Raw genomic sequence first — 26,249 nt, forward strand, 5'->3', positions numbered from 1 at the left:
TTATCAAGGACAAGTGATAATTTTTATTTTGAACAGCTGTTAATAATGGATAGTGATTTTGCGGCTGGAGAAGACACTGCCTTTGTGAATGACGAGATAAGTAGCATCATCAAAGAAGCAATTGGTAAGGGCTCTTAAAAAACCATTATTTTTCTTTCAGTTTCAGTACATTGAATTAGCAGTTTTTCAGCCAGTCAAAAATTTATCATGAAACCATGTAAAGTAACTTTGGAAATATAACATTGTAACAAACCCACAATAGCTAAAATATTCTTTAACGGAAAAGCCATGAATCAAAAAAGTCTAGAATTTCTAAAGTTCACCCTAGTAGACAGCACATCACATTCATGGCACGTTAAATTATAAGTTTGCTTTAAACATTTCAATATTTCAGAAGCAACAATTGGTGGTAACACGTACCAACACAACAAAGTCAACCAATGGACTAGTAACGTTGTAGAACAATGTTTGAACCAGCTGACCAAACTCAGCAAACCTTTCAAGTACATTGTCAACTGTGTCATCATGCAGAAGAATGGAGCAGGTTTGATAAAATTTTATCCTTTTAAATTTAACTCAACTTTCCTCAATTCTCTGAAACCGGCCTAATCCTGTGGGTACGGATGAGATGTCAAAAACAATCACCTGACTGCTGACATGACACACTCACCCACCACCCACAATTAGCATTTCTTACCGTTCTCCGATGGTAAAATGAAAAACAGTTAAAAGTTTTGCAGCTGTTTCCAAATTAGTCCCACCCCACTTCCAGTTAACTACTTTAAACTGAAAATTAATAAAAGTTTTGATTTTTCTGCAGGTTTGCACATGGCAAACTCTTGCTACTGGGACAATGCAACTGATGGGAGCTGTACTGTACGATGGGAGAACAAGACTATGTACTGTATCGTCAGCATTTTCGGACTGGCTATTTAGAAAGATCTCTAGAAAGATCTGGAAGTGTCTCGGAGGAAATGGAATCATCTGGAACTATTTAGTTCAACTAAGAAGACGTCAAGAGTTCTCTTCAAAGAATGATTAAGGCTGTAGAATTTTTGAGTACAAATTATTAATATCATCATAACGTTGGACGTGGTCTTGCTAAATTGTGAAATTTGATTAAAAGTCTTACCCAAATAGCGAACCATTTGTCGACTTCAACAACCTAATCTCTCATATAACAGTTTAACTACTACAGTTAGTATACTAACTGCTCCTTTGGTATAAAACTGCAACTAAAAATAACTGAGGTCCTATATATTATGCTCTCACATGCTGGGAGTTGTTGTATCATAAGTCGTGATAGATAGATCACGTTTGCTGATTAATGATTCACATACTGTTGGATAACTTTCCTTACCTCACCCTTGTGGAGCCAATGCCTTGATTAATTGTATTTACTAATATATGTAGTACTAGTATAGTACTAGTATTATAGTAGTAACTTTAACATTATTTTTGGTGGTTTAGATGTAGTTACCTTGACATTATTTTTGGTGGTTAAGATTGATCAGGAACTTTCACTTGCTGTCCCGTTACCCCATTTGTCTTAATGACTAAACAGTATTAACTATTACTATTAAGGTATGTTAAGAGGGTTTTGGGAGTTTTAAGCAAATCATTGACATCATGTGCATGTCGTTTTCAAGTTTTGTATTATATTTGTAAATAAGTCAGTTAGTAAAAAGTTTTAATGATGCCATTGTTTTAGTTAAAAGACAATGAAACTAGAGATGGGTAGCTAGAATATTTGACCATTATCTAATATATGAAGCATGTTCATTTAACTATAAAAGTAGTAAACTAGTCTAGAGTTTGTCGACCTGGTTAAATGATATTTTTGGGGCTCTTAAAGGATTGTAACCGCCTGCACGGCGCCCTGTTAGCTCTTTAACTGATTTTAAGAGTTTAACCGTTTGGGATGGGCCGTGTCTTTATATATTTTCAAGACTTTATGCTAACGGATTGCTTTTTAATCTACGTTATTATACTCTATTTTCAGTCCACAACGATCGCTTTTTTGTAACACTGATATGATTTAATTTAAAGTTCTTAAATTAATACTACTTTTAGTACTTTTAACAGTATGTTCAGTGTTCACTCGTTGCTCTATAATATGTTAAGTGCTACTGAATAAGTATTACTGTACTATATTCACCCTGTTTAGTTTTTAATAAATTGCCACCCGCCAAAAATGTAAAACAAATCATTACTGTACCCTTTATAATGACAAATTGACAAATTTATAACTAGATGCAATTTTTTCACAAAATTTAGTTATGATTATTTCCCCCAAACATATTAAGAACATTGTCAACATTTTGTATAGTCCACTTAATTAATCTTAATTATGTGTTTCACTGCAATTAATTAGAGGAACGTATCATATACGTATAATATACAATATTATTGTGGAAACTCTAATGAAATGTGTTAACACATGAATGAGGAAATTGTTTCAATTATATTTTAAATCATGAAGTTGCAGCACGACATGATAGAGAATTAAAAATGAATTTGAACTTTAAATCAAGTTCAATATTTCTCTAATTAACACGCACATTACTCTAATTGATTAACTACTTTGTAGACAGAAATCCAATGTAAGATACATAGCGTAATTAATTTCATCAATTAACTAATTAACTCAGGTAGAAATGTAAGATGTAGTGTATGGGGTCCTCGTAGTGTGATGCTGCAGGATGCTGATGAAGAAGAGGAAGCTAGTATCATGGAGAGTGAGGATGAGGGTAGTTACGAGCATGTCCAGGTAATTAATTAATTAATTTTAATTAATTAATCACGTACAGGAACAGTGTTTAATTAGTTGTAATTAGTAATTGTGTGTTATCATGTACACGAACAATGTGTAATTAAGCAACATGTAATTCCGGTTCCTCACATTGAAATAATCACACGATTACCTACAGCGCATCGAATAATCGCGAACACGATCACGTATAATTAAGATTTTGATATAATCAGGTTTAAGCCTAATCTATCCATGCATAATTAACATTGTAATCTCACGACCACTTTTAACATTTCTAAGTAAAGCAGGGAGGGGCCCTAGATTAGGCGGTAACATGATATAGGCTGTTGTGTTATACATGAATGTTCAGTGTACATTGTAGTACCTGTTTTGTGTACTATAATACGATTACATTGAGTTCAACCTGAGCTTAGGTTACTGACGGCTTTATTTTATACCGGCAGTTATTGCAGTTGTTGCACTCGGCTTCGCCTCACATGAAATGGATTACTTACAATTTTATACAGTCTTAATTACAGTCTTAATTAAATAAAATATCATTGTTCTATAATACCAGAATTTATGATAATTTATAATGTTTCTTAGATTAAACTAGAATAGCTGAGGGAATTAACCTGGGAACTAATTAATTAACTAATTAATTAATTAACCTGGGACTTGTCTTAGAATCCAGTAGAAGAAGAAAAGAAACAAGAGAGGAGAGGGCCTGCAATAAAGGGGATACTAAAGAGAAATGTTGCTACCGAGGGGGAGACCGGGAGGAATGTTACCTTCAGAACAGTGTTAGCAGATTACGTGGAGCCTGTACCTGTTAATGTTATTGATGGTATGTAATATCCGCATAGGGACATTATTTATTAGTCTAATTGTTGTAATGGTTCTGGGGTAAAATTTTTTGGGTTTCCGTTTTTTAATAAACGGGAAACACTACAAACATTATTGATTTTAGGTCAGCTGATTATTGGTTTGAATCTTCAATTTACTATCTAGGTTTTTACATTTTGTAGGTATTTGTTAAGAAACAACCGATAATTAACAAAAAATTACAATCCGTGTTAGCCTATTAAAGTATTTAGTACTTTACTGTTGTTTAGATCTTACAATTATTGTTTTGTTCGATTACCGCACAAATAGAAGTGATCACCAGCAATTACAACACTGCTCTCACACCGTCAGGGCGGTAATTGGCTAATTATAAAATTATGTAATCAATTAATTCAAAACTTGATTCAATGTAACAAGTTTCTTCACCAGATGAAGAGTATGCTAACGTCCTGGACTCCTACAAACAACTTTGCGCCAAACTCAGGGTCAGACCTTGTCAGAAGCTAGTGGATCAGTTGGAGGGACTGCGGGATAGTACCCTAAAACTTGATACTATCGATCTCAAAGGTAAGGAGGGACTGCGGGATAGTACCCTAAAACTTGATACTATCGATCTCAAAGGTAAGGAAAGTGCGAGACAGTCTCCGCTTGACTACCGTTCCACGGTTAACTTTAAAATAACTACAGTTACAGCTAAACCAGGTCAACCAGTCTTCAATGACCCAAGATAGCCATCTTTCTCATAAAGTTGTTATTTAAATAACCCAGGCTTTGTTAACTCTGCTGTATATGACTTGATTTCATTTTTTAATCGCTGCACAAACAGACTCATAAGCGGTATTAATTAAGACATATCATCTAACAGTGTTTATATCTTTTAGTTTTAAGTTTCACTCATATGAACGATATATTTTCAAGTATTTGATAGCAGTCCTAACTTTTATCATGATAGTTTCTGGGATGACTAGATTAAACACTGCTGAGTATAAGTTTATCTTAATAGTGGTGTTCTTAAACTTCAATTTATTATTATTATCTTCAGGAACCAGACTTGACCCCGCGCACTGTGAAGCGCTGGAGGCAGTCCTAAGAGTGCTACGAGCTCAGACCCTCAACATTGAACAGACACAGCTTGATGATGACGTAAGTGTTCCGATAGATTTGTTAACTCGATTTTCAGCTTTTCAGCTCAATAAATTTACACACAGTACTCCCAAGCGCTAAACTTTGACCGGTTATAAATTCGGCTAGAAATAATATTTATCCATAGGACCAAAAAGAGAATTTTCATCATGAAGAAATTGAATACCAATAAAACTTCATTAGTAGTATTAGCCAATAATTAGCTGTAAAACTTAAACTACAATATATAACTCTATAAAAACCATCACAACTTAATTAATCGCTAAATAACCAATGAAAACCCGCGAAACGCCCTCTCAAGTCTCAATAACCAATGAAAACCCGCGAAACGCCCTCTCAAGTCTCAATAACCAATGAAAACCCGCGAAACGCCCTCTCAAGTCTCAACCATGATTAAAATGACTGTCCTCTAGTTCCCAGCTACTTTACCTCCTGCACACCAGTATCCTGACTGTACAGCAGTTGAGAAGGACTTTATAGGTATCCAGTTACAAATATTCAACATTATGCAAATATGTGACCTGCAAATATTGCAATGTTACCATGGTTTGAGGGACTGTATGTATGTGCTCATACCAAGCACTAGTATAATTGGGGTATTTTGGGGTACTTTAGGGAATGCCTTAGTGGATTTTGGAAATCCTCCATAATAGGAGAGGGTTAAATGTTAAATACACGGTACTACTATTCTGCGTAAGTCGTAGTGGGGTACTATAATAGTGCACTGATTTTTAGTTTTACTGTAGTTTAGTGGCCTCCAGTGTAGCTAGAATTTAGATAGCCCACTATTACCAGTGTTACCAGTTTTATATTACGGTGACTTGCGTGTCTAAGTATAATAATTGTATGATTATTTCCCTAATCTTAAATTTGATCCTTCGAACAGCTGTTGAGCAATGAAACGCAAACATAATCTTAGCAAAATGAATATATTTCTTTTATCTTCAGCATTTAATCAGTCACATAATCTCAAATTATTTGTTATATAGTAGTGTTGAAAGTATTAAAACTTTATTTCCCTAATATAGGAATCATACCCTGATCATCCCTCGAGCTCTATTCTTTGGAATCATGCAATTAAATTTAAATATCAATAGGTATTGTGGCTAAGTTTCATATAACAAATTAAATCGATCGTAATATGACTTTGTTTGATAGGACAAAGAGGTTGGCACCAACTTAAATTTCGTGTGAATTATGGTGGATGTATGGAATAAGATATCTATTCTATCAGAAACCAAGCTTTTGTTTTTCATAATATAAATCTGACCAACCTTACAATTTATTCTTATAAATTACAGTCGACATATTTCTGATCGTGGGATTTTCCATTCCGACGGAGCACCATCAAAGAGATGTATAACTTCACAGTTAACACTTCACAGTGAAACAAAACAGAGCATATTTGCTGTGTAGTACTACTCAAATGTTTCACTCGTATCCATGGCAGGATATGACAGAAAATTAAATTGCTGAAGTAAATGAGGCTGAATATTTGCAATGTATGACTGTTTACTACTTTATTACTATTATTATTTACTACTATGTTACTATGCTCAAATTATAATTGACATATCTTATGAGAGTATAAAACACATTTGAATTTGAGGAATTAATTGTTTTTTGGACAACGGAATAAATAACTCATAACTCATGATATATAATCAATGATAATAAGATGTGTAGAAACTGATACTTTTCAATTGACATACTTTTCAACTGTGCCAGTATAACATAGCTATAATGTTTATTATTTGTATTGAATACACACGTACAGTGTAATATATTTGTTATAACACCAGCCAATGTTGCTAATTAATAAAAGTTTGGCTCCTCACTATTTAATTGGAGCAGCAATTACCGCGTATTAATTTCCCATGATAACATGTTGTTATATCTGAATCTAGCTTACCGTGTCACAGGTAAAGATTCGGCGTATTCGTAAGGGGAAATATTAGGGGCTTCGTAGCAGAGCATAAGGGATTCTCGTAAATAGTCTAGAAATAGTCTAGAAAAAGTCTAGAAAAAGTCTCAACAATCTATCTCTTCTTAACTTTACCAGTCTTCCGTGTAGCTACTTGATTTTTGTCAACATGGATTCGTTTCTAGTAATAACATTTTCAGCAGACAAACATTGCCTTATTTGGTATTATTATCAAATTTCAACATTTTAGATGTGAAAAGATAAAAATAAAAATAACATTCTTGCCCTCCGCCCGACCCTGAGCTGGCTATGATGTATATAATTATGGACCAACTATATATAATATATTTTATATATAAAATAAAAAACTAAAATATAACTCCCCTCATGAGAAGCGTGCTATAAATTGATCCAGTTGTTTAAGTCAAATTGACCTAGTATGTCAGATATGTACATCATTAGTATCATGTAGATAAAAATAACGATTTAAGATAATAGATATTATCATGTACAGTGTACACGAAACTGACAAACTATGTTAGTTATAAATAGTGTAAGATCTTTTTCCATTTAGTTAAAATGTTCTGACTTCATTGATTTACCCGAGCATGAATTGTCAGCCCTGATATTTATGTCAATTTGCAGGTTATTTGGATTAAACATACTAAACTTACCTATATATGTTTAATCTTAATTAAACTTAAATCTATTATTACGATCATGTTAGTGAAACTAGAATAACTAAAATAACTAAAATAATTAAAATAACTAAAACAACTTAAATAACTTAAATAACTCAAATAGCTAAAATAACTTGCCACCCAGGGTGCTATCTCAGTGTTTGAGATGATAGAGTACTACGAGCCTGTTACGAGACTCATAGTAGCCAATAATGTTAGATTAGGAGTACGTGCCTGGCTCGCCCTCGCAAGACTCCTCAAACGGGTAATTATTAAGTTATTTGTCTGTTTGTGCGTTATTTCAGTCTGTCCAGACCCTCCTACTTTTCTTCATTTAAAGCAACGCATCAAATATTTACTCCGTCTTTCATTTTCACTTTGTTTTTCAGTTTCTCTTTTAAAAATTTCACTTTCTCTTTTTAAAGTTTCACTTTTTCTTTTAACAGTTTCACTTTCTCTTTTAACAGTTTCACTTTCTCTTTCAGTTTCACTTTCTCTTTTAACAGTTTCACTTTCTCTTTCAGTTTCACTTTCTCTTTTAACAGTTTCACTTTCTCTTTTAACGGTTTCACTTTCTCTTTTAACAGTTTCACTTTCTCTTTCAGTTTCACTTTCTCTTTCAGTTTCACTTTCTCTTTCAGTTTCACTTTCTCTTTCAGTTTCACCGGTTGGAGTACCTAGACGTGAGAAGAACATCACTTGACGAGAGTACAATGCCGCTACTGTGCCGAGTACTAAAGTTGAACTGTACTCTCCGTGTACTCCATCTCGAGGATAACCATCTCAGTGGTATTCTCACCAGGAATCTAGGTATACATTCCTACAATCTTCAAATAACAATCACATTCTTCAACTCCTGATTATTGTGTTATTTGTTGGGCTATGGGAGCACTGGAAATTACCCACTTTTCTCGTTCCTACCAGCACTTAACTACAACATTGCCCCTCCGTTCTCATCTCAGAAGCCAATTAAAATTGACGCTGTTGTGGCCATTGTTGCTAGATAATGGGGTTCACTAAGGAGGTTTATCTGTTTGGGCCATGTTATGATTTGGTGGTACATTATACTATTGTGATGACAATTTTGTGGCGCTGATTACAGGAGGGCGTTAAAGCGTATTATTGGTTTTTGTTTAGAGAGTCGCTCATAATGGGGATCATAAGATTGGGCGAAATGTTACGTATACAAATTAGCAAGTAATTAGTAAAAGTTCAGATGTCGCTGTCGGACAGGAGTCGTGTTATAATATCATAATAACCCTTGGTACGGAGCTGTAGATACAGGATTCAAATTATGTTTATAATGCAAATTCATTTATGTTTTAGGTACTACTTATGCCCCAAAACGTACAATGCTTTAAATCTAAAAATAGTAATTCAAATGTAGACTAAATAAAGTCTAAATTGGTTACAGATGTTTTACTTTCTCTATTTATGTCCCAAAAATGTAGACTCAAGTGATGGCTAATTTCTAACTTTATCTATATTTATGTTAGGTATAGGATTCAACTCCATATTTAGTTAAAACAACACCTGGGGCCCAGGTCGATTATAATATCAGGTAACAGTATCATTTCAGTACGTGCCTGTTTTTAAAAGCGATTCAAATGTAGACCCTAAAAAGGGGAACTCAACTACTACTGCACTCATGATAACCCCAGTTGAAAAATTTAGTTGACATCCATTACAGGGACAAAAGGATTTCGCGATTATTTTGGCCAAAAATCGCGATACCGCGAAATTTAACAGGCTATACATTAAACTACACATAAAATTTGTCGCAAATAATGGGAAAAATCGCGATTCCGTACATGCCGCGATTTCCTTTTGTCCCTGATCCATTAGGGTTGCACCACTAGGCCAAATAACCTAAAATTTCTTATCGGTTACAATAACCTAACACGCTAACATGCTAACAGAAACATTATAACATGCCAACATGCTAACAGTAACATGCTAACATGCTAACAGTAACATGCTAACAGTACCATGCTAACAGTAACATGCTAACAGTAACATGCTAACACGTTAACATGCTAACATTCTAAAATGCTAACATGCTAACAGTAACATGCTAACACGTTAACATGCTAACATGCTAACATGCTAACACGCTAACATTCTAAAATGCTAACATGCTAACAGTAACATGCTAACACGTTAACATGCTAACATGCTAACACGCTAACATTCTAACATGCTAACATGCTAACAGTAACATTTCAGTTTGGGGTCTGCGCACGAACACCTTACTACAGGACTTGTATCTGGGACACAACAAGTTGACACCCGAGGACGCTAAGTTGCTTGGTTCTCTGCTGATTACTAATAGGACTATACGGTTACTGGATCTTCGTAACAACAGATTACAGGTGATTACTAGTTCACTGTGATTATGTAATTAGGGGAAGGGGTCATTATGATCAGGCAATTGATTAGTTTTTAATCCAGTTGTTTACTTTGAAAGAATGTCTGGTGTAAGCTGTGCTCTGTGGATATTGGGTCACAGTGGAGGACTACCAGTCAAAAGTTCCCTCTCTCTCTCTCTCTCTCTCTCTCAGTCAAACGTTCGTTCCCTCTCTTTTAGTCAAAAGTTCCCTCTCTCTCTCTCTCTCTCAGTCAAAAGTTCGCTCCCTCTCTCTCTCTCAGTCAAAAGTTCGCTCCCTCTCTCTCAGTCAAAAGTTCCCTCTCTCTCTCTCTCTCTCAGTCAAAAGTTCGCTCCCTCTCTCTCAGTCAAAAGTTCCCTCTCTCTCTCTCTCTCAGTCAAAAGTTCCCTCTCTCTCGTTTAATATTACATATTATAAAACAGGGTGTATGAAAAGTCTTGCAAGGATGTACTTTTTTAAATGACTTTTTATCCACTTGTTTAAATTTCATTCTGTAAAAAGTTACTGGTAGTTCTAAGATTTAATGGCAACCTCTGAATTTTGTACGTTACTATACCGTGACCACTGGCCACCACAATCTGTCTGCTAGCAACCGACGTAAATTTGGGTAACATTTCTCTCTTATCGACCAAATGAAAGACCAATACCATATTCTGTAGTTTTTAGTTACTATCGCACCAATCATATGTTCCAAGATTTGACAATGAAACATCTTTTGAACACAATGGGACTGGTGCAGTGGTGAGTGGTGCAGTGGTGAGTGGTGCAGGAACACAATGGATTTAATAAGATCATCATTGCTCCAAATATCAAGCCCTAAAAAACCAACACATTTGTGAATTACTATATTATGCTTTATATATGAGATTTGTAGTGATGTGATCTAGATATTAGATGGCGTGCAATAGATATTTACGGAAGTTTAAATTTATTAAAGGAAAATTATTCGGCTACAGGTTTGCTGTTCCTGTAAGGCTGGTTTCTTCTTAGCAGAGAAGTTTATTATAGTAGTCCTTCCACTGAGTTGAGATTGAGGAGATATTGCTGGACGATTAAGCTGGATGAATAAGCTGTAGCTGTTTATCCATCGAAATGTGGTTCCGGTTTTGATGATTTAACTTTTAAGTTCGATCTGAGAAGTTACACCTAGTGTTTTCCTTAACTCGTCAAGCCACACATTGTTTAACCTTTAAAAGAAGCGAACATACCTGATACGAATAATTAAATTGAGTTATGTTACATACGCTTACATAGACTCTATTTTGAAGTAGGACCACTGAACTCTGGGCTACCATGTGTACTTCGATTTCTTTCCTGGACCTATGTGGCAAGATTGTTTCCTAAACCAAAACCAAAAGCAAACTGAACAGTCTGACCACAGTCTGGCTTGTTACACTGCTCTTTTATTTTGTCTTCGAAAGTTAACATGTTACAATGTTACATGAAGTAAACACGTCAATATTATATAGTATATATACTATACCAGATTTAAATTTAATGAGATAATTTTAATTATGACGAGCTTTCGCTGACGTTTAGTTGTTTTCATGATCACCCATTAACTAGTAAATTAGATATAATAATACATTTCACTTCATGTATCATCGAGAGTAAAAGTACCAATTATTGGTAATACTTTAAAATCAGGCTTACACAAAAGTCAAAACATGTACATATTTGTCCGGAATGTAGAGCTGTATATTACACAAAATTGTGGCACTGTGCAAGGTATGTACATAATATATATCATTTCACCTGTGGTCATGTGTTCTGACTTCATCATTCTACAAATTTTGATTCGTTAGATTTGTCAAAAATGGCGATGACCGCCAACCCCCCCCCCCCCCCCCCCCCCCCCCCCCCGTAATAACTATATTGTTACAATGCCTATTTTATTTATTATCCCGCATATCACATCATTTTGTATTATTGCATTGTATTGTATACTTATATTTTATTCATATGTTCACATGATATTATTTCACGAGATGTCCTGACAATACACATGCGTGTTAAAATACTCTTTTGTGTGTAATACAATATTTAATACATGAAAATTCTAATATAATACTACAATAGTAATACATAATAAAATAGTACTATAATATAATCACTATAATGATACTACAAAACTTATACTATACTACTACAATACTACTATAATACTAATATAATACTACAATATACATACTGAAATAATACTATAATACTACAATACTTATACTATACTACTAAAATACTACTATAATACCTACCCTTTATCCTCAAGTAATGGCTATGAATATTATAACTCATAACACAGTAATACTATCAGTATTTAACACTACTCACATATCATTATGTTAGACCATCTTGATGACAATATGTACTCAAAACTTGACTGATATTCACTATTCAGTAACTAATTAAAATATAATGTAACATTTATTATTGAGTTCTAGTTGGGAACTTGACCGAGGGCACAGTTTGCTCTGAGAAATTACGAAAATCTGAAAATTACCAAGAAGTGTAACTGGACTCTTTTCAATCGGACATTTCAGAGAATTTTGATGTTATAATATGTTGTGCGTGCTACACAAATATTTTTTTCTAGAAATTTGACACGTCTTGGTCCACGGTCCACCATCGTGCAGTTATACAAAGACGTTGTATTTGAATACATATTTGTAATATTTAAGTACATATCGTAAATATTTGTAAACTATTTGAGCAGATCTAACTATTTATCTTGAAACTATCTGTACACATTAATTGCAGTATTAAATGTGCGTCAAAAGCTCATGTATTTACGAGGTGTCAGCTGAGAATTTAGTTGTCTTGTTCAAAATGTCTAGATCATTGCCAGGATAAAATGGCACCTCTTACCTCTTACCTCTTACCTCTTACCTCTTACCTCTTACCTCTCACCACTTACCTCTTACCACTTACCTCTTACCACTTACCTCTTACCTCTTACCTCTTACTATACCTCTTACTTCTTACCTCTTACATCTTACCTCTTACCTCTTACCTCTTACCTCTTACCTCTTACCTCTTACCTCTTACTATACCTCTTACCTCTTACATCTTACATCTTACCTCTTACCTCTTACCCCTTACCTCTTACCTCTTACCTCTGTATCATAAACTATTTTACCTGTTTGATATGCGTAAAAGTGAGAAGAAAATGTAATTGTCAGTAATAATAAGAGGCCATCTTCATTCTTCATGTGTTAAAACAGTACAAAATAACACAAGTTTGGCAGTGACGTCACAGAACAATCTGAGATCTATTTTACCTGTTTGTCTATCAAAACATCAAAATATTTGATGTTTAGGAAATAATTAGCAGTAATAATTAGGGGCTCACTTCATGCGATGTAACAGACTAACAGTGTATACAGTGTATCCAGTGTATATACAGTGTATATACTGTATACAGTGTATCCAACTTGTATATACTGTATACAGTGTATACAGTGTACAGTGTATACAGTGTACAGTGTATCCAGTATATACAGTGAATACAGTGTACAGTGTATACAGTGTATACAGTGTATACCGTGTACAGTGTACAGTGTACAGTGTACAGTGTACAGTGTACAGACTAACAGTATATACCACATGTAAAAGAAGTATATCTGTATTTAAACACATAATAATATCTCATATGATGGGGAGCAGGTGTGTTGGTGTGCGGTTATATCAGTCACTACACTTCTCCACTAATAGAGAAGTGTAGTGACTGATATAATATATATTATAGATGTGGTTTCTGGTGCGGAGTATTATTTGACACGTGATAGTATTGAACCAATCAGCTTCCACTATTTACCGATCCAACCCTCTGTCACGTGCTGTTCACATATTACGTAATCAGCCGAGGGGAGAGGGGGGTTTCCAAATGATTACGCTAGTGTAATTTTGACACAATAGCTATGTGTAATCTGATAATGGAGGGGGGAGGGGGGTTACAAATTGTCCCAAAAGTGATTACGTAATATGTGAACGACCCCTAATATGTCTCTCCACCAAATTCCACATCTATTTTATATTCAGATCTCAATTTCTTGTAATTGGTGGTTACAGCTGCTTTATCATGTAAAGTTTGTTATTTAAACTGCAACTGATTCAACGAACCATTATTAAACTCACTTTTGAAGTTTTAATCGTTATAAATGATTGCTCGCAGCGATGTCTGATTAAGTTCATTAAAGCTGTTAGTACTTGCAATTATTGGATTCAGAAGAATACGAATACCCCTAATTGGGCCTGCTTGTGAACATCAAATATTTCTGGTATTTGACTGGTAGTTGGTACCACTTATTTTGATAACCTCCCTGGGCACCATTTTACCATGGAATTGCTAAATAGAAAAGCATGGCTTTCAGTTCTGGTATCCCCCTGCGGCCTAAGAATCCATAAGTTGATCACCTGTGCAGGTCACATGACTGATAGTGTATGCACGTGGGTATCTTACCAGAGACCTCCTCGCACTTGACGGTCACGTAAGGTAAGGTTTTTTTTTAAGGGTGCCAGCACCCTTGCCTCAAATTTTTTCATCGAAAAATTAAAATTGTCTGAAACGAAAAAAAAACAGATTTTCTTGGGGGGGGGGGGGGGGGGGGGGGGGTTAGGATTGAATTGACCATGGTTAATGAGGGTCTGTACATGCTCAAATAGTGGGCCTGTTGATAGCTTGGATGTGTTTTATTACAGTGTAGACTTACTTACATGGGTCTGTAAGGTCAAATAGTGGGCCTATTGTTATTAAGTGTGTGTCTACTCGCTTAATTGTGGGTCTTTGCTACTCTGAAATGGGTCTGTGGATTGACTTGTGGGTCTGTAACTCTGTAAGATGAAATAGTGGGTCTGTTGATATTGATAGTGGGTCTGTTGTTATCAACTGTGTGTCTACTCCCCCATGGTCGCCTGGTAACTGGGCTGTGTTTATGACTGCAGTCAGTCAAAGATTTGAACTGTGGATTAGTAAATATCTGTCATATCATCCAAGCAAACATTCTAGAAGACTTCTATAAATTGTCAATAGTGTCCCCTAGACCGTAGGAAATGTAAAAATCTTAAGACGATGAGGCCTGAGTAAGTCGTAAATTCTGATTGGAGAATGCAGATTGCTGTTGTGAAGTTACCAAATTTACGTGAGTACTTGATTCTTTTCAATCCCAGTTTATTGCTGTCCTACAAATTTCTTTAATGCCAAATGTCGTCTAAAACACCCTGTTTCGCAAAAATTTTCCGGGGGGCTCTGCCCCTGAGCCCCGCTGGGGGCTGCGCCCCCAGACCCCTGCCACAGCTTGCTCGCTGCGCAGCTGGATTGGACGCGTCGGCCCGCTTCGCTCGCCGACAGCCCCCCTCAAATAAAAATTCTGGCTACGTCCCTGACCTATACCTACATCTTTATACTGTAAGTATAAAGCCAGCCAAAATTTGGTGGTGAACTGTTACTGCGAGCGCAGCTCAGCCAGCGAGCCACATTCAAGTGGGTCTTTAACCCAAAAAAAGTCAGCACCATTGGGTGGGTCTGTGGCACCCAGAAAAAAAAACCTTAACGTAAGGGTATTACGAGGAGGTCACGTAAGGGTATCACGAGGAGGTCACGTGAGGGTTTCACGAGGAGGTCACGTAAGGGTATCACGTGGAGGTCATGTGAGGGTATCACGAGGAGGTCACGTGAGGGTATCACGAGGAGGTCACGTGAGGGTATCACGAGGAGGTCACGTGAGTGTATCACGAGGAGGTCACGTGTCAAGTCGAGCAGGACCGTTCTGCTGATTGGGAATATTGCCTGATATCAGCTGATCCCCATGGTAAGGGCTGTTGAACACTCAAACATGGTAACTTTGAAACTATCACACTAAACACTACATAACTGGTGTCTGGTAGTGAATTGATTAATTAACTTAACTTCAAATTGTGTCTCCATGCGAAGGTAATTCTGATTACTTAGATTCAACACTGCAGAGATATTAATTGTTGAGTATGTTTTGAGATCTACTATAACTGAAACTGGAGAGATTGCTAGTTATTTACAAGTCTCACAGTAAAAGGTGGCCAGAATTAACATAACGTTAACATGTCAGGCTCTCAGCATCTACTTCACAAGATGTGTCCGTTATTGTATGTTAATTATGGGCCACCTTGTACTTTTAGAGAGTTTGTTTTGTTTTTATTTTGACTCCATGTTGTCACTTGTCGTGGTAAATGGAGAAGAAAATAAAGTTAATCATAAGAAATATTTTTCATTTCATCGAATTAGAAGGAATTGAAAGGCAGGAATTGTTTGTATCTTCTGTGGTCACCGGTATTTGACCTAAAATATGGTAGCAAGCAATTTCTCCAGAACCCTAGAGAGGACCTACACCATGAATTTACACCAAACGTTCTATACCTTGCCTCTCAGTGCATCAAACCCTACTTATAGCGACATCACCAAACTACCCACACGCCACAGCACGAGATAAAGATAACCAATTTGATGATTGAAAAGTTACCGCACTTACACGCATTATCGGGACGATATACCAGCGACCTGCTTACAAATAATACAGGTCCGGTCCACCATCTACATATTTGTAATTCCTTATAAGGGATGATTGACCGTATATATTAGTTCGTTCATTATATATTATGTTGGGTGTCAATATGAATATATTATATGTTACACGAGTGTACACATCATCGTTGAGTTGTTGAAAGGGTGTTTGCAGGTACGGATTTGTTGAGAGTATGACGGTATTCTGAATTTATTATAGACATTTTGAGTGTCTGGGGAGATTGGTTTGGTGTTAGATTTTAGATCCATGTTTCTTAACATTTCCTGGTAAGTGTCGGTGTGAGTTGAACGTATTTTTAACAAGTCTGAATAAATTACGAGGATATGTAGTAAGTATGCATATGTGAATATTGTGTATTGGGAATAGTATGACGTCAAGAAATGTGAGTCACGTTTTGTCACTATCTTCGGTATTTCATCCTCAAAATTGCTACTCAACTACTGAAGAAGGTTTTATGAAACCACATATTTCAACAGACCACTTCGTGGCAGATTACGTCACGAAGAATGTATATATATAGCGGGGGCGGCGGGGCACGTACTTAATACTTACATCATGTATATCTTGTATTGATATTTATCTTGTATAAATAATTAGTTGTTGCTTGGTTCCTCAGAAAAGTGGTCAACTGACAAGCATTATAAGCATTATATTTCAAACAAGTGAAACATTTGGAATAGATCGGATTTAAACTCAAATAAATGTCCACCAAGTTGTGTTTTCCTCATTTGAATCTAAAACACCAACCCCCCTAATTTCTCTCATGTTTTATCATAAAAATGTACCAATCAAACGATGTATCATGTAAGCAATCAACAAATAACTGCACAACAATCACAACCAGTTAATTAATTACAACAAATAATTAATTAATTAATTATTTCTCAGGATACGGGTGTTTTATTCCTGTCATCTGCGCTTGAGGAGCAGGCGTCAGGGTTACAGTTGATAACGGTGTGGAGTAACCAGATAACAGCAAATAGCATGTCCGCTCTCGGTAGAGCTCTGGTATGTGTTCTAATTGGTTAATTGATAGTTAATTGATAGTTAATTTGCGTTTTAAGTTACTAAGTTAGCTTAACTTTGAGATCTTAAGAAGTTAGTTCAAACTCAAATAATACAATCTAAAACAACTCAAACGATAGCTCTCGATTTTCATAACCTAAAAAAGTTTAAGCCAACTCACACAGTGCTATCCTTAAAAAGCTTACACAATTTTGTAGATTTATATAAAAAATATAACAGCCATATTATAATAACAAAGTTACAACTACAGGCGTTCCACACCACATTGGAAGGAGTAAACCTGGGATCTAACGCTCTGGGTAACAAAGGAGTGGAATGTCTAAAAGAGGGCCTCCTCTCCAGTAGGTCCATCGCGCGGCTCGTCATGGCAAGTTGTAATATCACCAACGAGGGTGCTGTGGTAATGGCAGAGATTGTTGGGGATCATACCACTCTTATACACTTGGATCTAAGGGAGAATAACATCAGGTATATTATAGTTGTAGTGTGTTTGAAATCATTCGTTTATTTAAGTTTTATCTGATATTTTATTGAACTGATCACACTGGTTATAACTCGCAATGTAAGAGAGAGTATGTGCTGACCTTTATTTACTGGTAAAGTGATAAATAAATTTTAACTTAATTAATTAATTTAATTTATTTCCTCCCCTCAGTTTGGCTGGAGTAATGGCGCTAAAGTGCGCATACGCAATAAACCACAAGCTCCTCCGATTACACCTTGACGTCATGAAACGCTCCAACAATGACGATCTTATGCAGGAACTCCTCGCAGAAATCGAAGCGTTTTCTGTCCGCAATCTAGAAGCCCACAAAAACGCAGATCAATGTCCACTTTCACCGGAGGGTAATGAGATTGAGGGTGATTCTGGGATAAGTCGCTCAGAACAGGAGCAGGCAGACTATGAACTTGCAATGAAGCTCCAAAAAGAGGAGCGAGAGAAATGTAATAATAATAACCACAGCTCTAACAGTGTTACCAAACCTGAGGAGCGCCGTGCCCTGCCTATCATATCACCTCCTATGGCGCCTCCGCCTGACCCTACTAAAACATTTGGCTTCTTCTCAGGACATTACATTAAATTAAAACAGCGATGGGATGAGAGCATTGGAGTTTACATTAACAAAGGTGATATATCTCTGGCAGCATCGCCGGGTAACACTGAATCTTACAGCACCCAGCACAACAACGAGGAAGAGGACGACCAGTTTGTGGACGCGGTCGAGGAACAATCCGCTAGATCCTCCATTTCTTCTCTTGACAGTCCGACCTCTCCTACTTCCCCTGAATTTGATAGTCCTCCTGATACAGTTGATTTGTTATACGATGATAGCCCGCTCTCCGGCACTAGCCCTCCTCCACTAGGAAGTCCACTTCCTGGTGGCATATCCTTCTTTGATAGCCCACTCTCGGATATTACCTCCACAGAAAGCTCACAATCTGATCCTTTAATACCCGAAAACAGTCTGAACAGTGAAGATTATCTTAATCATCACGTAGCTTTGAAGCGTAATACTGTTAGTCACTCTCGTTACGAGTACAGCGATAGCTTATCCAATACTTCTTCTGAGTGTACAAATAACACTTCTGAGTGTTCAAATAACACTTCTGAGTGTACGAATAACACTTCTGAGTGTTCAAATAACACTTCTGAGTGTACGAATAACACTTCGTCCGAGTACACAAACACTTCGCCCGAGTACACAAACAGTTCGTCCGAGTACACTAACAGTTCTCCCGCTAACACCTCTACAGCTGACGAAACACCCGACTGCACCCCGTCACCAACAGAGTGCAGTAGCGATGTAACCAGTGCAGACGACCGCGCCATTTCCTCTACAGATTGCAGTAGCGACACCGCCAGCGAGGTCAACGATATCCCACCAGTTTATTACACTGGGCATTGATTAAACGGGTATAAAATCTGGTTAGAAATATTGTGATGTGTCGAAGTGATTTGTCCTTAAATGGGATGTGACGTCATGTGAGGTCATCATGTGATGTCACGTGGTGTGACGGGATGGCTGGCAGGGTTCCAGGAATCATAATGTAATGTTGTGTGGTGAAATAATAAACTGTGTGTACGTGTGTGGTTAAAGTTTGAATCACTGATTTTTGTGGTACAGTTTTAAGGAATGCTCGAATACTCAGGAATGCACGACATGTAATTCGTAACGTGAAGATTTTCTATTTGTTTCTAACGACATTAAAGCTAAATATTAGGCCGTTTCAGGAGAGAGTACATGTTTCAAAAGGGGCTCTTAAATTATTTAAAATTTCTAAAAATTGCCAAATTTGTTCATAATATTATATATATGATATATACATACAACGAAGTAAGAGCTAGATTTCATAAATCACAAAATTTGAAAGGTATCTGTATTAAAAGATTAAAGAACGACAACGCAGGACGTTGTTTCAGTTATATAATGATATGCGAATATATGATGATATGCGAATGTTTAATTTTGATTTTTATGATTGCATATTTTGCATATTTCACTAATAGTGGCTACGTGACAATAATAAAGACCTGTATAATGATGTTTATGTTTATGTATTACTAATGACGGTATCGTTCCGTTATTCATGATTGAGGTTCAGGAATTTTAGTCTATTTTATTTTGTTATCGTTTTTTTTCACGTTTTTAGATCTTCTAGTGTGCCCATTGAAAGCCTTTTTCCTCCCTAGAAAAAAACTTCTGCTTGTATAAGTACTGCTTGATCAACTAAAGCAAATAAATAACTTTCCTAGGACAACAATTTTAGAGGCATTGCTGTAAATTTATAAGGGTTGGGTAAAGGTGTTTTATCAAGAGACTGGGAAATTAATTTCCCTGTCCCAAATTCAAGTCTTATTGTAGTTAAGCAAGTCACGGAATCTTGCCAACAGTCCAAGAGTTGGACTTTCCGTTCCATTTGATCCGCGGGAAAATATTCGACGAAAGTATATTTTATTTTTAATTGTAGTTGACGAAGTGAGAGTCTCCACACACTGAGTGGAGACTCTCACTTCGTCAACTACAATTAAAAATAAATGATTGACCCACTCATAAGAGCAAAAAAAGATTACCAGAAAGTAGATTTTCCTCAAAATTGTAATATACAATTTTCCTCAAAGTTTGCAGATAATAAAATGGTTGTGAGGTGTAAGGGACATACTGTGTAATTTTTGATGAAATCTTATGTGCGAAATTTGATATATCACTTCAAACACAAGAAACTATCTCAAATTTGGCACATTCATCCAGAATTTCACAGTGTGTCCCTCCCATACTCATCTTACTATCTGGAAAGTTTGAATCATTTCATTTTTGTTTTGCAGAAAAAATAATTGTAAGTTTTTGCTCAAAACACTTCATTTTTGACCCTTAATTTGGGACAGATTGGTGAAAAGTCCTCCTGTGGTCCAAAATAATATTTGGTTTGCGTAATCCGCGGTACATTTGTAACGAGGAAAATACCACTCTTTTTGCGCACCGTTATGTATTATCCACGCGCGCGCGCAGCCTACTAGCCGGCCTAGCGCTAGTAGGCTAGCACGGCCCCTCACAGATCAGCTGTGACCAGAACTAGAAGGACAATAATTGAAACAAGAAAGGGAGGCCCGGGAGATCAGATCATATCACTAATTAGTGACGTATAATTAGTGATGTGATCCATCAGTAGGATTTAACTGACCTAGAAATGGGCTAGATACTGGGTAGAGTTCACATGTACATCATAGCAGTTCATTAAGAAGTAAACATGATCTTTAAGATTTGACCGCTCGACTCGTATATCACATAAGGGACGGGAGCTCTTGCTAAAGGGGGGTTCTCGTATCTAGGGATGTGAGACGTACGTGCCAAAGGCATGCAACGGGAGTGAGCCGATCAAGTGTTCTTAGGTATATATACGGGAAGATGATAGACAATAGTATCGCATTCTATCAACATGCCTACCTTCTCCAAATTCATCTCTGGTCGGACAGGATGTCAAAAGCTACTCGACTCTGATGGATACATCTACTCCCGGAAGAAGGACAAGGATTCAGCCCTCAAGTCTGCCTGGCGGTGCTGCAAGCACACTCCTCCTACGAAGTGTCCCTATTGGTGTTATCTCACCCTGTCAGACTCCTTACATTAAGTCAGAAAACTCACGAAGCAGACCTCGCAGCTTCTGAGCGAAGAGAAGTCCTAGTGTCCCTAAAACGGAAAGCTGCAGACCAACCTCTTTCGGCGACGCAGAACCTCATCTCCGAAGCCCTGGTAGAGACCTCTCCTGCAGTGAACCAGACTCTTCCCGACATCATGTCCTTGGCCAGAGTGATACAACGTTCCAGAGCTGTAGCATCAGGATCCTCCCAACACCAAGAGGCTACTACCTCAGAGGACTTTACCCTTCCTCCTACTTGTACCTCCACCAGAAGAGATGAACCCTTTGTCGCTACGAGCAGGAACACGGAGACTCTATCGGAGCACTCAAACTGGATCGCAGACGGCACTTTCTATGTATCACCGAAGATCTTTCCTCAGTCTTACACCATCCAATCAGTTGTAGACAACAAATGTGTTCCTTTGGTTTATATTTTAAGTGGTGACAAGAAAGGGGACACTTATGAATTTGTTTTAGATGTTATTAAGCACTATTTTGACCATTCCTGTAGACACTGGTACTATTTTAATAGATTTTGAGAAAGCAGTGATGAATGCTTTTTTGAAGAGTTTGCCAGGGTGGGATGTTAGCAATTGCTTCTTCCACCTCTGTCAAGCTTCTTCCACCTCTGTCAAGCTGTTCAAAAGAACATCCAGAAAAATTTTAAGAAGATTTATTTTGCAGATAAACTGTTTACCAGAGAATTGTTGTGTTTCTTGCTTTCGTTCCAGTGGCTGATGTTGAGGAAGTATTCTATGAAATAACGTACTATATACAGACAAACTTTCCTAAGCTAATGTCTATAGTTAATTATTTCGAGAAGACTTACCTTGGGTATTCAGTATTCAGTATTCAATAAATTTGATTAATTATCCTACGAAAAATGTGTATTGACTTGTTAATTTAAATCAAAAGTAAGGGGTAAAACTGGGCTAGATGTAGGGTAGAGTTCACATGTTCTGTTAATCGTAGTTGGTGGATCACATCACTAATTATACGTCACATCACTAATTATACGTCATATGATCTGACCCCTAATAATAGAGGGGGCCTGGACGTCGTGCAGCCGAGGGGTCTGGAAGTCGTGCAGCCATAAAAATAAGGGGCCACCTACTTAGGACGTCCGGCATATAAAAATATAAAGGGGGGGGGGGGGGGGGGGGGGGTATTTTGTAATTCAGGAAGGGGTGGTTTTGACGTCCAGAAATTCATTTACAATTTAATAGTAAAGCGAAAATTGGCAATTGCAACAATATTAAAAACTGATACAAATATATAGTATATTAACCCATTAGGGACGATAGGGTCGTTTTTATGACCCACCTTTTCTAGACGAAAAACCAAATTACTAAACGCTATAACGAATCTATAGCATATATGCTCAAAATTTATTGGGCTACATATAATGAAGCCCAATAAATTTTGAGCATATATGGACACGTTCATTGAAGTTTGAGGATATTGGTAAATATTAGTGACCCTACTAAATGGCACGATGATGTAAAATGTGTCACACTATAAAACTATATAAACCCTCAATGGTTAGGATAATCGTTTCATCCTCTAGATAAACTTTGTCGCATAACGATATCTTTATCAGACGATAAGATATCGCTTAAATGCGGCCGGCAGTGAGTTGTAAACTTTGTCACACTATAAAAATGTGACAGAGTTTATATGGACCCCTTGTTGCCGTGTTTGACCAAATTTTCGAATTTCAAATTTATAGGATAGTTGCATATGACTATTATCTACATATTTAGCGACTTTTTTCGTTAAATGGTAGCACCATGTAAACTCCGTCACACATTTAAGAAATTTATATGACGGATGTTTATGACATCCTGACAAGAAATGCCGAATAGTCTAGCATTATTTTGTGAGCTGAATGTGTTTGGAATTGTTCACATATTTCATTGTTATAGGCAAATACAAATACAAAAGGCAGAAATAGGTAAATTTAGTCACATAAATTTGTATGATATCTCAACATGTGTGAAATCGAGTAAATATTAGTATACCAACTTAAACACCCTATATTACGTACTATGGATCAATTAACAATATTTCAACCATACGCCGATCACATAAATTATTATATGGCAGTGATATGTTAACATTGGCAAAATTTCAACACCTGAACAGGGTAAAAATTTGTAAATTTCGTCACAAAAAAAATATTATAACTTTATTTGCTCCGTGTTAGCAAAATAACTAATTTATCGACATAGTGATGGTGATAAAGTAACATTATTATATACTAATTGAGGTATGATTCTTCAAAATAGGGGCAAGAAATGTAAATTTCGTCACAGCCATAGCATTAGTTAGATAGATTTTCTTTCATATCAACTGCCCTTATTATAGCTAGAATGGATTTATACAGGAAATATAGAAACCCATGCCCATTTTTCATCACATTGAAATTATACTGTTGGGGCAGGAAAAGTAAATTTCGTCACATTTCAGTAAATTAGTGATATCAAACTCAGCATTGTTAAACTTGGGTTTTGATTTGCTTAAAAAAAACCAACCAATAATTCCTGGAAGAAAATTGAATTTTAACTGAGGCATGGTTCTTTAAAATAGGGGCAAGAAATGTAAATTTCGTCACATACGTCATTTTAAAATTTAGATAGATTTTCTTTCATATCAATAGTCCTTATTATAGTTAGAATGGATTTATACAGGAAATATAGAAACCCATGCCCATTTTTCATCACATTGAAATTATACTGTTGGGGCAGGAAAAGTAAATTTCGTCACATTTCAGTAACTTAGTAAAATTAAACTCAGCATTGTTAAACTTGAGTTCTAATTTGCTGAACAATAACCAACCAATAATTCCTGGAAGAAAATTGAATTTTAACCGAGGTATGGTTCTTCAAAATAGGGGCAAGAAATGTAAATTTCGTCACATACGTCATTTTAAAATTTAGATAGATTTTCTTTCATATCAATAGTCCTTATTATAGTTAGAATGGATTTATACAGGAAATATAGAAACCCATGCCAATTTTTCATCACATTGAAATTATACTGTTGGGGCAGGAAAAGTAAATTTCGTCACATTTCAGTAACTTAGTAAAATTAAACTCAGCATTGTTAAACTTGAATTCTATTTTGCTAAACAATAACCAACCAATAATTCCTGAATTCTAACCGAGGTATGGTTCTTCAAAATAGGGTCAAGAAATGTAAATTTCGTCACATATGAGTACGTCATTGTAAAATTTAGATAGAATTTCTTTCACGCGAACAGTCCTAATTACAGTCCGAAATGATTAATACAGAGACACAGGAAATATAAAAACCCCGGCCCATTTTATAATGTATGTAATATGTTAATCACAGACTATTTCATTCTATAATCATTGTTTCCAAATTTAACCTATTTATGATGTCTTATCATTTCGTGACGATGTGTACATCAACTGCCCTATACTTGAATCAACTGTACCCGTGTATCGTCCTAATATAGAGTTTTCCCGCAAAATTTAACTTATTTACGATGCCGTATCATTTTGTGACGATGTTTACATAAACTGCCCTATACTTGAATCAACTGTATCCGTGTATCGTCCTTATATAGAGTTTTCCCGCAAAATGTAACCTATTTACGATGTCGTATCATTTTGTGACGATGTTTACAACAACTGCCCTATACTTGAATAAACTGTATCCGTGTATCGTCCTTATATAGATTTTCCCCGCAAAATGTAACCTATTTACGATGTCGTATCATTTTGTGACGATGTTTACATCAACTGCCCTATACTTGAATCAACTGTATCCGTGTATCGTCCTTATATAGAGTTTTCCCGCCTTCCAAACCAAAATCAGATATAAATGATTTCGGAAATTCACCCAGAATTTCAAATTCCATATAATGTGACAGAATTTACATCATTTCCCAATAACCAAGTGCATGTATTAGCTAACTTTTCAAAACAACATATTTTAGGGCTATGATTGGCAGAAGAACCATCAAATAATGAGTTGAAAGGGTTTTGAGGACACCTCACAGTAAAAAGAGGTCTCGTATTCTGAGTGTGACAAAGTTTACGAAATATTGCCTTAAAGCTGTTCGATCCGTGCCCTTTAACCAATGTTGTATCATAATTGTTAGATTGACCTAATCTACTATATTTCAGACCAAGGAATGATAATTGGGCAGCTATGGTAAACAATGTCACAAAAATGTGACATTTTTTACATTATAGTGCCTAAAAGCAATACATTTTATTTCTGAGCAGTGCATATGGGAGTATGGGTCACGTGGCTAATGTTCAGAACTTATGAACACGCTAGATTAATAGATGCTAAAATTAAGCCACTATCGTCGAAAACGCTATTTTAGAAATTTACCAATATCCTCAAACTTCAATGAACGTGTCCATATGCTATAGATTCGTTATAGCGTTTAGTAATTTGGTTTTTCGTCTAGAAAAGGTGGGTCATAAAAACGACCCTATCGTCCCTAATGGGTTAATAGTATACACTACCTGCATTTTTTATACCAAAGAATCTAATAAATTGTTTTCATTTCTATAATTAAAAGCTGCTGGAAAATCCGGACGTCCGGGACCGGAGGAGGCCGGAGGGTGTTTTGGAAATTCGGACTATAATAGGTGCTCACTTAGTTAACTAAATACTCAATGTAAGTAGCAAACCAAATAGCAGCGCATTGCAATACAACTATTTACCACTGCATGGCAGAACACCTAAAAATGCTTTCTCGGCTCGTCTAGCAGACAGGAAGAGTGACATAACAACTCAACGTCTACTAGTAGTAGTACT

The 26,249-nt window shown here is 36.3% G+C and overlaps 4 protein-coding genes across 4 annotated transcripts in view; 3 read left to right on the top strand and 1 right to left on the bottom strand.

The window, feature by feature from the left end:
* Nucleotides 1–5,741, bottom strand: part of LOC134824357 (uncharacterized) — a 50,053-nt gene extending 44,312 nt beyond the window's left edge. The window contains exon 1 of the mRNA XM_063836248.1: nt 5,710–5,741. The gene's annotated coding sequence lies outside the window, so the exon portion shown is untranslated. The remainder of the gene's footprint in view (nt 1–5,709) is intronic.
* LOC134824344 (NAD(P) transhydrogenase, mitochondrial-like) overlaps nt 1–26,249 on the top strand; it is a 1,149,555-nt gene that overhangs the window by 867,338 nt on the left and 255,968 nt on the right. The gene's annotated exons all lie outside the window — the stretch shown is intronic.
* Nucleotides 41–2,348, top strand: LOC134824358 (dynein light chain Tctex-type 1-like). Its single transcript, XM_063836250.1, has 3 exons — nt 41–124; nt 395–544; nt 821–2,348. The coding sequence occupies exons 1-3, from the start codon at nt 46–48 to the stop codon at nt 934–936; spliced, it is 345 nt and encodes a 114-aa protein (XP_063692320.1). The 5' UTR covers nt 41–45; the 3' UTR covers nt 937–2,348.
* LOC134824346 (protein phosphatase 1 regulatory subunit 37-like) lies at nt 2,640–19,919 on the top strand. Its single transcript, XM_063836234.1, has 10 exons — nt 2,640–2,770; nt 3,440–3,599; nt 4,028–4,165; nt 4,641–4,741; nt 7,491–7,610; nt 8,005–8,155; nt 9,572–9,717; nt 17,175–17,294; nt 17,563–17,780; nt 17,968–19,919. The coding sequence occupies exons 1-10, from the start codon at nt 2,693–2,695 to the stop codon at nt 19,217–19,219; spliced, it is 2,484 nt and encodes an 827-aa protein (XP_063692304.1). The 5' UTR covers nt 2,640–2,692; the 3' UTR covers nt 19,220–19,919.

This window comes from Bolinopsis microptera, chromosome 12, assembly GCF_026151205.1.
Source record: "Bolinopsis microptera isolate Bmic1 chromosome 12, MBARI_Bmic_1.0, whole genome shotgun sequence".
NCBI classification, from domain to species: domain Eukaryota; kingdom Metazoa; phylum Ctenophora; class Tentaculata; order Lobata; family Bolinopsidae; genus Bolinopsis; species Bolinopsis microptera.